The sequence below is a fragment of the Miniopterus natalensis genome, chromosome 3, assembly GCF_054644295.1.
Source record: "Miniopterus natalensis isolate mMinNat1 chromosome 3, mMinNat1.hap1, whole genome shotgun sequence".
In the NCBI taxonomy this organism is placed as follows: Eukaryota; Metazoa; Chordata; class Mammalia; order Chiroptera; family Miniopteridae; genus Miniopterus; species Miniopterus natalensis.
In genome coordinates this window covers 22350938-22368321 of record NC_142083.1, presented here as the reverse complement: position 1 = coordinate 22368321, position 17384 = coordinate 22350938, and the positions used below count along the sequence as shown (strand labels likewise).

General features: G+C 39.9%; 1 protein-coding gene across 2 annotated transcripts in view; it reads right to left on the bottom strand.

The window, feature by feature from the left end:
- Positions 1 to 17384, bottom strand: part of CTNND2 (catenin delta 2) — a 688599-nt gene that overhangs the window by 129054 nt on the left and 542161 nt on the right. For both annotated transcript variants that reach the window (XM_087815345.1, XM_087815346.1), the window contains one exon: positions 4026 to 4209. In XM_087815345.1, the coding sequence (XP_087671471.1) occupies positions 4026 to 4209 (184 nt within the window). The remainder of the gene's footprint in view (positions 1 to 4025; positions 4210 to 17384) is intronic.

Sequence of the window (17384 nt, the reverse complement as noted above, 5' to 3'; positions counted from 1 at the left end):
AGAATGTGCCGAATTGTCTGAAGGCTGTACAGTGTTAGTGTTACAGGTTTTAGCTTACTAAGTAAGGCTCTGGCCTATTTTTTAATTTACATTGTACTCTGGTAAGCTTTTAGAAGTGGTAAAATTTGCATTTATAACTTTATTTTTTTCTGAAAATTCAAAAGGCGATCTACTTTAGAATAGTAAATGCTTAAATCCTTAACCTCATCTTCCCACCCTAAAATAACATAAACAAGTTTGAATCCTGCTAGGAACCAAAAACAAGAGTAATGATTTCCGATAATGATTGGATAAATCTACTTTTACCTACCATAAGCTCTTTCTATTGGCGTTGTGACTCACACTGGGTTAGGCAATACTATCCTATGAAAAGTTTCACTTTCTTTTGCATATTATTGCAAATATATATTACATATATTCTTTTACATATTAAAATATTTACACATTTTCTTTATATAGTCTTGAATCTACAGTTACAAAAAACAAGCCAAAATTATCAACTCATGTTAAGTCATCAGTAAAGGAATGAAGGAATCTGAGTACTGGACAAATAATGGCAACATTTTTATCTAGGATATGCCTTAAAATATAGTCTTATCTTAAAAAAAACCCCCAAAAACCATTGCTCTGATTGTCTAAATTGAGAATTAAGACATTACTGGAGAGAAAGACTTGCCCATGGGGTACATGACTAACCTGGACGCCTGCCCACTCCATACTTGAGGCCTTAGGATAGCAGAAGGGAAGGGAGGAGGGAGAAGACAGGGGCAAGGAGGGGGAGGGAGAAGACAGGGGCAATCAAAGGCAAAAGGTATGCTGAGTGAGTGGATGCTGCTCAGTAAATGTCAAGAAGCAAATTAAAGCAACTAACATGAAGAGTGCTGTCCATTCGTAGGCTGTGGGACAGCAGGGAGCTGTGCATCCCATCTCATAACATCTTTTCCCTTCTGTGGGGTGTAGTGGGGATAGTCTGGATCAGGAGTCAGGGTGTGGGTGCAAGTACTGGCTTCATAATTTGCTAGACATGTGCAATTGAACGTATAATAAATTCAAGAATAAACAATGTACTGACAGTCCCGACTTACAATGTTCTAATTTATGATATTTTGACTTTATGTTGGTGCAAAAGCTATATGCATTCAATCAAAACTGTACTTCAAATTTTGAATTTGTGGCATGCGGTACACAACCTCTCTCGTGATGCTGGGCAGCAGCAGTGAGCCACAGCTCCAACTCCGCAATCACCAGGGTAAACAACAGATACTCTACAGTGTACAGTGTGGGTAGCATTTTTTAGAAATTGTATTTTGTGATTTTGCATCCCATCATGTCTACAAAATTCCCATCTGTGTCTCTTGCTTCTAGTGAGAAAGAATAAAAAAGCAATTACTCTTGAGATGAAACTCAAGATAACTGCCTAGTGGTAGGCTAACGTAAATGTCCTGAGCATGCTGAAGGTGGGCTAGGCTAAGCTATGATGTTTGGTAGGTTAGGCGTATTTCATGTAAAGACCTATAGAAATAGTACAAAGCTACAGATCAGTGACAGTTAAATTTAATCAAGTGGAACAAAACATTGATATTCACTATTGTCCACAGGATGTATCTTAAAAATCAGGCATACAGGGTATTCCTGGTAAATTCACAGCCCCACTCTGTCACTTCTCCCCACCTGCCCCTACTCTGTCTTGCATAACTGCTCCCACACACAGCTGACCATTGTGTTCTCTTGGTCAAGATTCACCATAGCTTTCTACTCCTATAGACTTGGGTCAATGTTCCTTACTTCTGCTTTGAAGGCCCTTCGTCACTTGGAATGGAACAACCATGCCAACTGCATTTCCTGAAGGCCCCTAGGGTCCCAGGCCACCTACAGATCCTGGATCCCCCCTCTCTGTGTCAGAACCTGCCTGCCACTCTTTCTGGCCACAGTGCTCTCCCACTGTATTGACTAGTGAAGTTCTTTCTCGGTTTGGCCCCAATATCCCCTGATTCTTGAAGACTTTTTTGACCATACTGGCTAATTTAGTCACCCTCTCCCAGGCTAGCCTTCTGAACACCTTCATATAAGAGAGGGAAAATTATATTTCTTTCTGTAGAAGGGCAGACATTAAATTAAGGAAGAGTGAAATAGTCACTGTACACTGGTGTGTTTGGCTTTGCTGCTCATGTGTTAAACTAAGAAAAGTGGGAAAACCCTACACCTGGTTGTGTCTGGATGAAGGAAACTCAATGCGGTTCTATGAAACCCTTCTAAATCCGATGTCCTGTTTTTGCTTCCTATGATGTGGTCACTCCCAGCCAGCAGCAGAAGCAGCACTTGTGTATGAATGGAGAGGAGTGGACAGCCATCCCACTCTGATCTCTCTGTTCTAGGTCACATCCCAGACCCAAGCTCAGCCAGATGACCTACAAAAGGGACCCATGAACCCACACTGGTCTAGCTCTTCATCTGACTTTTCATCTAATGATACTGAATGTATGCTCACAATGGCAGTGGCCTACGTCCTTAGCTCAAACATTATGCATATGTAATTTTGGTACTATATTATTCAGGGCGGATTTTAACTGATGGAGCTAAGCGGGTTTTTGTTGACTGTACTTCTACAGTTGATTCTAAGAGACTTCCTTCCATGATCTTTGTTAGGCACGATGGCAGTCTTTACAAGTGAAAGATGCTCTGCAGGAAAAAATTATTTTAATAGTTGCAAATAACTAAAATAGAAAAATCAGGTATAAAGGGATAGAGTGCCCACAGTTTTAGCTTTGGGAGAGTTTGATTTCTTATGCTGACACAGGAGGCTTCAGGAAGGTAATAGACTTTAAGAGATTATAAAATAGATGGCTCAACAGGGGGTTTGGAGAACTGTACATTTGGCTTTTGATGGAGCCTATCCAGAGAAACCGTGTCAAAAGATCATTATTTTGTGACCTTGAGGGGAAACAAAATCGTCAGAGGATTTCCTATTCCTGCCCATGAATGCACATCGATGTTTATGGAGACAGACTCTCTTTATCCCCCTTTATGCATGCAGACTTCACACAAGCACACACATCCCTCTCAAGACTAGAGGCTGAAAGCGCCGTTATTAATATTCATGAGGTAATTATTATTAATGTCACCAAGGTGATTCTGTTCCTTCTCAGTAGAGACGGGTTTTTGCACCTAGAAACCAATCGACTGTAGGAGAAATGGCAGCTCTGAGGCAGCCTGGCAAAAGCAATCCTGTACATTTTACTTTTGAAATATAGGTTATTTGACTTAGGTATTTTAGGCACCTTTTGCACCCACCCCATCATTAACTTTATCCAGCAGAGATTTCCAACTCTGGTCCACAATGCAAGATCCTTGGGAGTATAGTTTCTGGAGTTTGGAAAAACTTGATTATTACGATTTTTTTTCTAAGAGCAAAAATTAAACAAACATAAGGATGATTCAAAGATATCTTGAGAGGTTTCTGGGAAATGATTTTTGTGAAAGTGCATTGGGAGAAAATCACAGCACATTTATTATTTAAAAAAATTCATACAACAGGCCTTATTAAAGTGCTATTCTAAGAATTATAGGTTCTTGCAATCACAGAGAAAATTTAAAAAAAGCTACTGGCAACAGTTAACCACATCCTTATGCATCTGTCATGGACCCTCCCCCAACCAACTGGCCAGCCGAGGTATTCTATGTACATGATATGTCATAAGAAATTACTGGAAAATTCTGTTTTCCTATCCAGAGAAAATCATAGAAAATGAACTATTTTTGGTTGAAATGAAAATGTTTATTTTTTGCCCAAGACCTAAGAAAACATGTTAAATAAGTTGAATACTGGTGCAGGTACAGGATAGTGGGAGATGCCTAGACCTCTTCAGTACCTCATTAGAAATGTTTTTACTAACTTCTCATACTCCACTGCCATATCAACAGTCATCTTTCCATACATTCTGATCTTTAGGAAAACAGTAATTACAGTTACAGAAACAGAGAGAGCGTATGAGAACAGCAGGAGGTGGCAATGACATAGGACTCACCTTAGGCATCCAGTGGCATTTCGCAGCACCTGTGAGGAATGCAGTTGTATTTTTCGGTCGTCCTGAAGAGGTGAATTTTCCCAGCCCGAATGGGGAATAATCACGGCGTTGGTCAACACCGCCAGGGTGTCTTGTATGATTGGCATTTTGAGAGCATCACAGGATGAGAGGTTCCAAAGGACTCCTGCAAGATAGACACAAACAGAGCTTTTGGATGGGCATTGTTTTTTTCATCTCAAAACCGTGTCCCTAATCAGGTTAACAGCACGAGCAGAGGGATTAAGATACTGTGAGCACGTGTCCTAGAGCACACCTTTAATTTTAGAACATCTATGTGAACCCATTAAAAGAGTTTTGTGAAGCCCGGCTGCTGTGGCTCAGTAGCTGAGCCTCGACCCATGAACTAGGAGATCGCGGGTTGATTCCCTGTCAGGACACACGTCTGGGCTGCAGGCTTGGTCCCCAGTAGGGGGCGTGCAGGAGGCAGCCAATTGATGATTCTCTCTCATCATTGATGTTTCCTCTTTCTGAATTCATTAAAAATACGTTTTTTTAAAAAGAATGTTGTGAATGTCTGACAAGTGGGCAGAAGAACTGTGACATGATTATCTTTGTTTCATCATGGAGACCAACCAAGGATGAGAGATCTGACTGAACTGAGATTCCAATACAATGGACCCAGGTACCCGAATTCTAACCAAGACCAAAGAGCAGTGAAAGTTGTCTGAAATGGGCTACTAGGCCATGCTAGTTTTATCTAAGGCCTCCCTATGCACACGTGGTCTATTCGATTCACTTAGCTTCCATGGGGAACCGGCCACCATCACAAAGGACCTTATGAGAATCCTGAATCAGGTCTGATGACAAAAGGCTCAACAAGAAATTTAAATTTCCTGTCACTTGTGACAGTTTTGTCAGCTTTTCTCTGAAAGCAGTGCTCAAGGAGGACCTACAGATTGTTATTTCTTATATAACGACAAAGAGCAGTAGAAAGCGGAGGGCGTGTCTGCCAAGGACAGAGTATAACAGTAATGATGAAGGCAGAGCCAAAGAAAACATTTTTGGACAGAAGAAATGTTTCAGGCTTCCAAATATTTTTTAAAGAGACTTTAAAATGAGATTAATCTTAGAAAAGGTCATAGGTACTGCATATATATATATGTATATATTATAATATCATTTGAAAATGCCTTCAAAATAATTATTCTTTTTGTTGTTCAAAACAGTTTACATTTAGGTAAAAGACACAGAAAGTGCTATTCCATTTTCCTATAAAAAGACTGCATTCTCCCTCCAGACTAATCTAACAGGCATCATCATTGCAGATACTGGGGATAAAAAGCATGGTTGCCTTCAGGAACACAACTTTGAACTTACTTGTTTAATAAGTTTTCAATAATTTTAAACATGAGATTGTACTTTTTCTACTCATAATGAACAGACCATATATTTCTGAAATTTGCTTCGCTGGTTCCTTGAGTGCGCACATTGAACTATCAAAGCACATTAATAACACTAAACTGAAAGTCAATAATGTTAGACTGTTAACAACTAAAGTAGTTAACAGTTTTAGATCAATTCTACAAAAATGTGACTTTAGAGACAAACTCATCCAACCATTTTTCAAAGTAACATCTGCTGGGCATTTTAGTTAAGTAAATGCAAAGGAAACAAAATAGTGCCTTGTATGTACCAGTCAATCCTTTAGCATAGGGGGCTGGCTTGAGGGCAATTCTGGCCTGCCTGTCTTTTGTAAATAAAGTTTTATGGGAACACAGTCATGCCTGTTCATTTACATATTGTCTATGGCTGCTTTGTCCTATAGGGAAGAGCTGAGCATACGAAAAATTCTCAACAGTGCACAGAAGGTGCTAAAAAATATATTGGGATTTGGACTGATTTGAGATACTAGAAATATTATCATGCACATTTATTTTGTTTTAAACAATATATGAACCTGTTTCTTTATTCAACCCATTAAGAAATGTTTTATGAAATTTTGGGTAATCAAAATGATTACCTTTGTTCATTTGCAGTCTCACAAAAATATTCTTTTTTTAAGTAAAATAATTAGCTTTTCAGTTTTAAAAATTACATTAAAATGAAATTAATATCTACCCTACAATTTGAGGATAACTGTAAAACATCACATTAACAAGGCTGAGTCTGTTCTTCTAACTATACAATGCAAACATACAGAAACAAAAAGAAATTCTTTTTTCATTCCCAAATCCTGATTTAAAAATACCAATGCATGAAAATTGAGGTTTGTAAATGTTTTACAATATTGTTGACATGCTGTGCTATAAAGCATACTTCCTCTAAAAACTAAATAGTAAAAGAAACTTTTGTATTTTTACATGCAACAAATTTAAAGAATATAAAGGCATTTTATGATAATACTGTAATTTTTACTGTTTCCTAACAATCAGAAAAGAGGTCAGAAGAGGGGAAAATTAAAAAAAAAAAAAAAAGTGAAGGCCTAATCTAATATCTTACAAGAGAAAAGTTGGAAAAGAAGATGGGATCCAAAGTAAGTCTTTATTGGGCTTTTCTCTCCTTTCCTTTCTCATTAATTCATTAATTAGTGTAACCCAATTCAGAATTGTGCTGGCACAGATGTTTCCTGGTTCACATTCATTCCACCTTCCCGGCTGGCTCCATCTGTGCTTCACATTCCAATGAACTTATCCGAATGCCTGACCCACACCTCCGAACTTTCCATCTTAATTTCTATCTGCAGCGCACAGTGCTTCCTGCGCCTATGAGAACTATAATGGGTCTCTGATCCCAGGCAGCCTTTCCACCTCTGTTTCGATGAGGACTTGGCAAAGTGGATGTCATGTGGCAGAATTCAGCAAACTAGTTGCAGGGGGCCCTCAAAACTTTGAATCTTGGTTAGATTATGTGGACACCAGAGATAAGCTTGAGTGTATAATCAGCAGCCTCTGGGGACATTTGAGATAAAGGTAGACATGTCTGGTAGGAGTCAAAAGTGGGAAACAGCTGGGAACTCCACATCTGTCTTGCTGAAGACACACACACAGGCCATTAGTCCTGGCCAAAGGGAGAGAGATTAGGAGATTAGGACAAAAATGAACATAATTAGACATTCTCTGTGAACAAACAAGAAATAGGTGTTTTGCTCAAATTTGTCTTCACTCATATCTCTTTCTTCTGTGCTGGTCTAAATACCCAAACATTTCTGACATTCCTTTCAAATGGAATGAGTGATTCACTCTGAGCAACAGAATATGGTGGAGGTGGCTGTGAGTGGCTTCTGAGACTAGGTCATACAAAAGGTACTGTGGCATCCTCCAGGCTGTCTCAAATGGCCTGACTGAAGGAAGCCTGTTGTCGTGCTGTGAAAACCCAAAGCAGCCCTGTGGATGGGCCCATGTGGCTAAGAACTGAGGCCTCCAGCCAACAGTTACACAGTTACAGTCAACTGTGTAACTAAATTTAAAATAAATTTAATTTAGATTGCAAACGATTTCTAACTTTTAAAAATGTATCCTTCTTCATGTTTGCAAGTTATACATGGCTAAACACTTTCTTTAATTTGGAATAATCCTGTATTAGTTTCCCATTGCTGCTGTAACAAGTTACCACAAGTGTAGTGGCTTAAAACAACACAGATTTACTATCGTACCATCCTGGAGGTCTGAGTCTAAAATGGAACAGCAGGGCTGCGCTCCTTCCGGAGGCACTAAGGGAGGGTGCCCTTGTCTTTATAAGCTTCTAAAGGCTGCCTGGGTTCCTTGGCTTGAGGTTGGCATTGCTTTGACCTCAGCATCTATTATCAGTCTCCTTCTCTGATCCTGATCCTGTTATAAGGACACTTGTGATTACACTGAGCCCACCTGGATAACCCAGGACAACCTCCTCATCTCAAGATCCTTCACTTGATCCCACGTGCAAGTTCCCTTTTACTATGTAAGAAAACATTCACAGAATCTGAGAATTAGGACGTCCTCAGGGGGCCATTATTCAGTATACCACACATCCTCTTAAAGTATTCTGTCACGCTTAAAATAAAATTAAACCTCTAATTGTAGCTTCATGATCAGGCCTTTCCCTAAACCTCTAAATTTACCTTCGATCAGATCCTTTCATCGCCCCTTTGTTCACTCCGTGCACACTAAGGACCTGCTGCGCGGCAGGTTCTGTTCCATGCAGTGGGCGCACCAGCGAATGCCCTCATGGCCCTTCCATTACCGTGACTCTAGGCATCACGCTCTAGCCATCAGGGCCTCATTTCCTCTCCTTGATCACACAAGCTCCTTCGTAACACAGACCTCCTGGGCTCGATGCTCTATTTCCCGAACATTCCCCTCCAGGACTTTCCAAGGTTGACCCTTCTTACTGCTCACCTGGCACCTTCAACGTGCCAAACTCAGAGAAACTTTTCTGGATGAGTCTAAAGTACTGTCCCAGACACTTGCTACCAGACTTCCTAGTTTAATTTTCAGCAGAGACCTCATCACTAACACATACTTCCTCTGCCTTTTCATCACCTGATTTTCTGTCATTCACTCACTGTCCTTCCTCACAAGGTCCCAGCCATGAAATGAAAGCAAGGACCCTGTCCGAGCGCTCACAGCATACAGAACACATACAGCACATGGACCATGCTCTGTCACACAGTAGGTGCTCAGCAAATAGATGCAAGTAAGTACAAGAATTAACAAATGGATAACATGAACCTTATAGGATGTCGTGCTCCTAGCATCAAACATCCTTTAAGTATGATAGTACTGGCAAAATGAAGTAACAATTTGAAAGAATAAAATAGTAGATGCAAGATGTAATGTTACAAATAAATCCAAATAGGAATACAAAAATGTCATTTCAATGGGTTATAACCCTTGACTCTACAGAAATTCTACATTTAGCTAGTAGAAAAAAATTATATCACTAAACGGCATTAATCAGTTTAGCATTAGAAGGCTTATCTCCAGTGCTTCATTTGGGTAATTTTCTTATATTAACTCCCTCATAATTCAAATTAGCCAAGGCAATACAAAAAACCAATTCGTGGAAAAACTGTGAAATAAATTGAATTCACAGTGGTATTCAGCAGGCATAGCAAGCTACCCCATTTATTCTTATCTGGAAGTAAAATAAAAATGTTTTAGCATTTTGGTTGATGGTCACTAGCAAATTTTAATTTACCTGATGAAAATACGCTAATATCTTCCAGATTACAATCTCTAATAAAATTGTTTTATGGCATCTTTCCTTAAATTATATGTATTCAATAGCTATCCTTTATCAGTATAAAATTATTACTGTTTCCAAATATAATTCTGACAGTAGGTTTAGTTGAGAAGACATTTAAATAACTAATTATTTCAAATATAGTTTATTTTAATTTCAGGCACAGGGTGGCTCTTTTCCTTGAGATTATCCATATTCATGAGCAGTAATTGGTTTATTAAAATTTCTTTAATAAAATCTTAATTACTTTTATTGGCTTCTTTACTTTGTTTTAATAGAGGGTGATTGTGGTTTTTTTTTTCCTAAAAAGAGATGCAGATTATCAAGAAAAAAAGAAACTCAGATTGACAAAAGGAAGTATTTTAATAATTGCAAGTCTTAACTCACGGTAAAATCAAGCATTGCCTGTGGCTATGCAAGACTTTCCTATGACCCTCTCAGTTGCTATTAATCTTTAGACCTAAAAGTAAATCCCTGAACATGGGTGAAGCTCAAACCAAAGAAAAGTTGGGTTGAATTCATTTTAAATCAATGTTTAAAAAATTTTTAAATTAATTAAAAATTAACTTAATGTATACATGAAGATTTATTTTAAACAAATCTATCATTTATTTTCCTCTGAAAGTGGAAGTTTGTGAACCTGGGGAAGGGAGAGAAGAATGGGGACATGCACGTTTATTTTTTAAAAAGTCCAGGTCAGCCCTGGTTGGGGGTGGGAGTGGGATGGGACTTAGGGGATGCCCATCACCACCTTCTACATTCCCACCCATTTACACCTTGAGTCAGGGGTGGGTAGAGTGCAACTTATCAAAATATGGAGGCCCATGACATCCTGAACTCATGCAAAGTGCATGTGTGCACATGTGCACAGTGAATGGATACATATGCATATGCTTGTGAGTGTACATGTAAGTATATGCATGTAAGCATGAGTGTGCACTCATGCATACGTGCAAGTGTATTCACAAGTATAGGTATGGGCACGTGGAAATGTGTACTGTGAACAGACGTGTTTGCACCTGTGTTTATGTGTGTGTGCATGTGTGTGTGTGCATGTGTATTTGAATGCATCACATAAATACTCCCAGCCTGTCCCTGAGAAGTCATGATACTCAAAGTGCGATTGTAAATTAGGATTGTTTTGAGAACCTTTCCAGATGGTGTATGTGATAACTTCAAAAAGATTCACACACTATACTGATTTAATGTTTTTAAAAATAAAACTGTTGATCTTGATTTGATGATAAAGTTCACCAAAATGTTGATACAATAATGGATAGTTCAAAGCAAGATCAACAAGTGGAACTACATTGAATTAAAAAGCTTCTGCCCTGCAAAAGAAACAACCAGCAAAATGAAAAGGCAACGTATGGGATGGGAGAAAATATTTGCATAGCACAGACTGGATAAGTGGTCTTAATTTAGATTTATTTTAAATTGTGGTGGGATCACTTTTGTCAAAGAATGAATTGCTCTCTAGGGAAGGTTTACAAAAGTAAGACAAAGCTTCAGATTTTAACATAGACTTTATTTTCCTGACATACATGCTAGAAATACTGATGTTCTATTGATAAAATCCATTAAGGCTCTGTCACAATATCCATCATTCTGTTATCAGTGGAAGTGTAGTTCTTGGGGTGCTGCGAGGAAAAGAACTTCTGAGAACCTCCCAGGAAGACAGGGTTTCCTGGAAAGCTTTATTGACGACTGCTCTGGGTGACTCTCCCTGGGTGCTCCCTGTGTATGAGCGATGAACGTGCCCATGAACTTCTGCCTGTTTTTCTCGCGTTGTCTTTTGCCTGTCTGAGCTGCAGGACCCCAGCTGCAGAGCCTAAGATGGGCAAGGGATGCGCTGCGCAGAACCAATGACCTCTGAGTTCTCCGCTTCAATATTCCAGAGGAGGAAACTGCAGTGACCCTGGGACTTAGGCGAAGGTCAGTCCTTTTGGAATCTGACTCACTGAATCCTCCTAAATTGAGAGTCTCACTGAGATGGCTATGAAAGTGCTTTAGGGCTGGACAAATGTGTGGAGTAAGCTGGAGGAGAATTGGATCGTCACAGTCAATAACTGTAAACTGTCACCCCACTAGACATACAGACAGAAGCTGGTTAACTCCAGAATGGATGAAGAGTGAGTTGGTCTTTACATTGGAAAGCAAATCAGATCTTTGTTAACACACCAGACAAATTCTGGTTTATGCTGAATTTGAATTTGGGCCTCCATGAGACACTTCAATTCTTGAAATTTTTACACAGCTCTGTTACAAGATACAGCCATGTTGAGATGCTGCCTTGTTCCAAAGCCAAAACTGGTCCCACGATGCTCTGATACTCAAATTTTAGCAGAGGCGGCAAACATCAGGAGTTTAGACGAGGCTGGTACAGATTAGTATAAGCAAGAGGCTCATAGTCGCTTACACTTTTTATTAGTACTTAAAAAAATGGTCTTCACTGTTGTTTTCAGGGCCCAAGTGAATTTAATTTAAAACTAGGTAAATTTATAGACAAAAGAGGATGACTTTTTTTTGAAGAATCAAAACTCAGGTGTGTCCCTGATCGCTCTTCCATTCTAAATTGGAGCCTGAAGATTCTAGTTTCATTAGAATTTTTCTTTCAAATTCTTATAATACAGGCTATCAGGCCAGATTGCAGTTATGAGAAACAAGGCTTGTTTCAATCCAAACAAGGCAACTCAGTTCTTATCTTAGAGAGAAAGCTTGTCCCATGGTAATTTTTAAAAAAACAAATTGTATTAAAATCAATTTGCATGTGAAGGGTACCAGCCACCCCCAAATATGCCTCTAGTTCATGGGTAATTTTGAGCTAACAGAGGCAGGAAAAGCTCTAAAAACAGGGTACAAGTTGTCCTTTTGTACAATTAAAAACAATTTTATTTGTGATTTTAGAGAGAGAGGAATGGACAGAGAGAGGGAGAGGAGAGGGAGAGACAGAGATTTGTGTTTCTATTTATTTATGCATTCATTTGTTGACTCTTCTATGTGCCCTGACCAGGGATGGAACCCTCAACCTTGGGGTATCAGGATGATGCTCCAAACAACTAAGCAACCCAGAGGGTGTCTCTCTTTCTTGACTTAAATCTGCATAACAAACGTTACTAAACAACCTATTTACCATACTTTCCAGCTGCCTTCCCATAACTAGCTTCAAGTGACATACAAGCCTAAATCCAGCCACAACTCTGGGTGACTCTTGACTGGGTACCCCCGTGTATGAGCGATGAACGTGCCAATGAACTTGTTTTTCTCGTGTTAATTTGTGCCTGGACCCCAGCTGGAGAACCTGAGATGGGGAGAGGAAAACTTTTTTTCCCTCCCCTACTGAGATGTCAGTGTCGAATAGTAACCATGTGTGAAAGTCACGGGTTTGTGTTTGACCACAGCATTTTATAAATGAAACATGGGATTCTGTATTTCTCAATTCCCAGGAGATCAACAGTTAGGAAGATAAAATTGGGTTTGCTTGAAACTACAGTCTTCCTCAATGACCTTGGGCATTCCAGAACCTTGAAAAAATGTCACCAAAGCACCACATTGAGTTTTATAATATATGGAAACTTCCTAAAAGTGACTGAAGTTAAAGGTTATATCCTCTGATCTGAAAATTGTCATATTCTCATATGTGCTAATAAAAATGATTTGCTTATACTTTGGTTGTGTTTCTCTGTAGTTTTGTGCCTCCTGAATTATATGTATTAAGTAAAGTAACTTAAGTTTGCTCCTTTCATAAATGATTGGTGGGAGTAGGGAGAGACATAGATAGAGATTCAAAGACAAACATTCCCATTATCTGATGATTTTAAACAAATAAGCATGAAAGGTGAAGCCACCATAGTTTCTGGCCCTGGGTTAAATGACACTGGGACAAACTAACCTGTTTGCTCCAGGAAACACCTGCCTCTGAAGTTCAGACTGTGAATTAATCAGCTTGCTTCCCAAAAGTAAGCCTGTTCATCAGAACGCATGTCAAATCTCCTGCCTCACCGTTCCACGGATCCACAGCTAGTACGTTATAAACTCTGTTGCATCCCAAAGGTTTCCTACATTGCAATACCCACCTTAAAATCACCCAGCCAAGGACCCATGGCCTTATAAATACCCTGCCCAGTTTTTCCTACTAACACCACTGTCTCTTTCAAGGTAGTGCTCCCCTACTTAAGTCTAATACTTAGCTAGATCTACAGGTTTTCCTGGTGGTCTTTGAGGGAGCTGGCAGGTGACCAATCACGTGAATTATTAGTCAATAGCTAGCTTCATCTCTGGTAAACACAGAGCCTGGCAAGTGCCTGAACCTGCAGGGCATCCGTTGACCATAATCATGACTTAGTGTGAGCAATAATGGGCATTAAGCTGTTTGCAGCTCTAGTAAGTACTATAACCCAGAAGGTACACAGCCCACACACTTCTCATAGGGCTCAAGCTGCCACTGCGGACCTCTGGATGGGCTGAGGGGAGGAGGCCCATGTGTAACCTTGTATGGAGACAGGGAGGGCTCCCCTTGGGGGTTTCTTCCTTAGGCTCCAGGTAGCGCATTCTCCTCATTCCTCCCATGGGAGTCACCATCAGGACTAAAACTAAATTTGTTGGAGCACCCTTAGCTAAGAACCCCTGAAAAGAGGACAGCTGGGGACACTCTTCTGTACGGGGGCCATTTTAAAGTGTACCCTCGGTCCCTATGGCTCTCAAAGAAAAGCAGCCTTGATGAAGACATGGTGGCAGGGCGAAGAGTGACAGCTGGGAACCAGAGTCTGAGGTGCTCACTCGGTCCTCACCTAGGGGCTTACTGAATGGATGAACAATCCAATGAATAAACAAATGAATGAATGAAGTTGTTGGATCGAGAACCTCAAATCTTCACTGGGAATCCAAAATGAGATCACACTGGGGAAAAAAAATCCCAAAATATGTAACATCTTTGGGATGAGTTCTTGTGCACTGGGATCTCTGCTAATCACCTTGCATGCATTAACCCATGTAAAGCTTCCACCCTTCCATTCCAGATGAGAAAACTGAGACATAGGGATGCTGAGCCACTCATGCAATGGCCTTTCCCTTGTATGTGAAAATGAAGGTCAGGCAAGAGTCTAACTAGGACACATGTGAACAATCAGGCAAACATCAGGCACGTGAATTTGCTACGTGAACTTGGAGGGAGCGGACGTGCCTGGCAGTCCTTTGAAGCTCAGTGTACGTGAGCACAGGAGAATGTTCTGATTGTCATCTGTTGCCAGTCTCTTTTCAACCCCAGGTCAGGTAGCTTGATAAATTTCAAGACATTTGAATTCATAGAACGAAGAACATTCAGTTTTGAAACACCTTTTACAAATACATTTTTCTTGCAAATATTTAATTCTGCTGACCTCGATTAAAAAAATATACAGCCATAATCTTCCATAGAAAATGCTGAAGAAAAACCAGTTTGAGATGCAGGGTAATTTTAAGACTAAATTCTTCCTCTAGCCACCACACTGATTTCCAAACTAGGTCTTATTTTCGGTTAAGTCAAAATTGCCTGATTCTGTCACTCTGCTATAATAAAACCAATGGTGATCATAATCCTCATTTACTGAGTTATTACTGTGTCACATGCACTGTTTTACTAAATCCCTACCCCAACCCTGGGAGAAAGGTGCTGCCATTGAGTTCATTTTACAGATTCATGATTAAAGATTTAAGAGGTTACAAAACTCCCAAGGACAGGTAACAAACAAGAGAGACAAAGCTGGGATATAAATACAGGCTCTCACACTCCAAATTATCTTGTCTCTTAGAGACAGTCTATTCAGAGGTTTATTTTTCATGGAAAATATGACAACAGTAGATAAGAGCATGAAGATTCAACTATAATCTCTGGTGATCATTCTCAAAGTTATATTTCTGAGTTTCATTTTCATAACAACTCCAAATGTGAACATTTGTTTTGCATATTTTCTTCCCCTCATATTCCCCAGGCTAATCTGTTACCCAAATCAGAGATTTAGGGAAACTTCCCTTTCCTTGTGCCATTTTTATGGTTTTAAATTTTCAGCAGATATTTTGTGAGTGCCTATGAAAACAAAGTATTGCTAGGCACTCTGGGTAATATATAGAAAATTAAGGAGAATCTACTCGGGGAGATAAAACATGTCTTTGTGTAATGAAAGATAAAATTTATAGTATAGGGATGTATATGACAGAATCCATTAACTGTTAGAGATGATGTGCCATGACATTCAGGTAACAAAAGATCACCAATGGAGGAGATCACAGGAGGCCATATGGGACAAGGGGGTCTTTGGTGGGACAAGAGGGTCTTTGGTTGGCCCTTGAGGGATGAGAAGAATTAGCCAGGGAATGGGAGTGAAGCACTGAGGCATCCAGAGAGAGCAAAGGCTTGCAGATATGAATAGGTAACAGGCGATAGTGCTAATGTCCACAGGTCCAGTTGTAGAGTAGATGCTCCCTAAAATGTTAATTGAATAAAAAATACACTTCTCAACAATCAAAAGGATACTTATCATTTGGACAGTCATCATTTTACACTAGATTATCCTATCAGCCATGGGGAAATTAAGAAAAATACCTCTGCACAGGCTCCATTTCTGTAAATTCTGATGTAAGTGGTCTGCAGTGGGCCCTGACACCAGTATTTTTTTTTAATTAGCCAGAGTGAAGAACCAGTGGAAGTTCTTATATCTTAGCCCTGGCAAATTTAAGTCAGCTTCTCCCACGGTGACTTGTTCTGACGAACACAGAAAAACTATCTGTTATGACCAAAGGAAAGTGACTAGTGAGCTTCATAATTGGAGATCTTTGTACTTTAATGTCATCATGATGCAACAACTTCATTCAGTCCTTTATGTGTTCATTTATTTGATCATTCATTCATTCATTCATTCGACACAATATTCATTGTCTAGCAGAACTATTTCCATTCTTAGCATGAGCAAGTCACTTAAGAATTTAATTCCATAAACCCTGGACAATTTTGGTGCAGTTCCTCTGCACAGCCGGGGAGACACTGGTGAAAAAGGGTCAGCAGTGGTCTCCCGCCCCAAGGAGCTTTAGTTGGGCTACTGAGATCAGGATGTCAAAAGCTCTTGCAAAAGTCAAATCAGGCAGAGAGAATGACCTATTTAGAAAAATTCAAGGAAGGTCTGTATGGCTAGACAGTGTTTGGGTAGTATAATGGTCACCCTACCCTCCACTCTTAGCTGAATTTTCAGCAAGAACTGTATAAATGACATTAGGACTTCAAGAAGAGAGTGGATTATAGACATTCTCCTAGCTTCAGACTCAAGAGAAACCCCTGTGCTTTTGTTTCTAGTTGTTTAGACAGGAAAAGTGATGTTCCATTATAAATCCAAGGCATTTCTACTGCATTATGATGGCTAACACTAAGTGTAGAGTGGACTCCCATTGCTCTTGGAAAAAAAACTATGCCCTGTGCTGAATCTTCCAGACACTCAAGCCCTCCAGTTTGCAGTTGGGTTCAGCCAATGGAGGAACTGGTGGGAGAGGAGAGGGCAGGAGGAGAGAGAGCTGGGATGCTTCTGCTCCCCAGGCTCCACATTAGTTACACCTGTTGGGCTGATACCTCTGTGGTGAGAGCACCCGCTCTCCTGATCTCCTGGGCTCTGGAAATACCGTTTTCTTCCGCTGTTTTCACTGATGACAGTTACCAGCTGCCTGACCATGCAGGCTCAGTCCCTTAGCTCTGCCCACACCTTGGGAAAGCGGTCCTTCATTAAACTCTCTCCAGATTCTTAGCGGAGTGTGCCCATGTGTCCTTCTGAAACCCTGAATAGGCTGTGTAAGCAGGGGCACATGCTAAAAAGTTTCCTTTTTATCTGTAAGTACAGAGGGACGTCATTAGGCAGGTAACTGTCATAACATGTTTTATAATGCTTCATTCCTCCCTGGCACAGCCACAGCACTAAAACATAAACAAGATAAATCCCCAACTGGTCACTCAATTACTAGGGTAACTTTTTAAAATCTTTTTTTGAATAACAATGAAATTTGTATAACACGCAATTAACCATTTTAACACATACAAATCAGTGACATTTAGTATATTGCCAATGATGTGCGACCATCATGTCTATCTAGCTCCAAAACATTTACATCACCCCAAAAAGA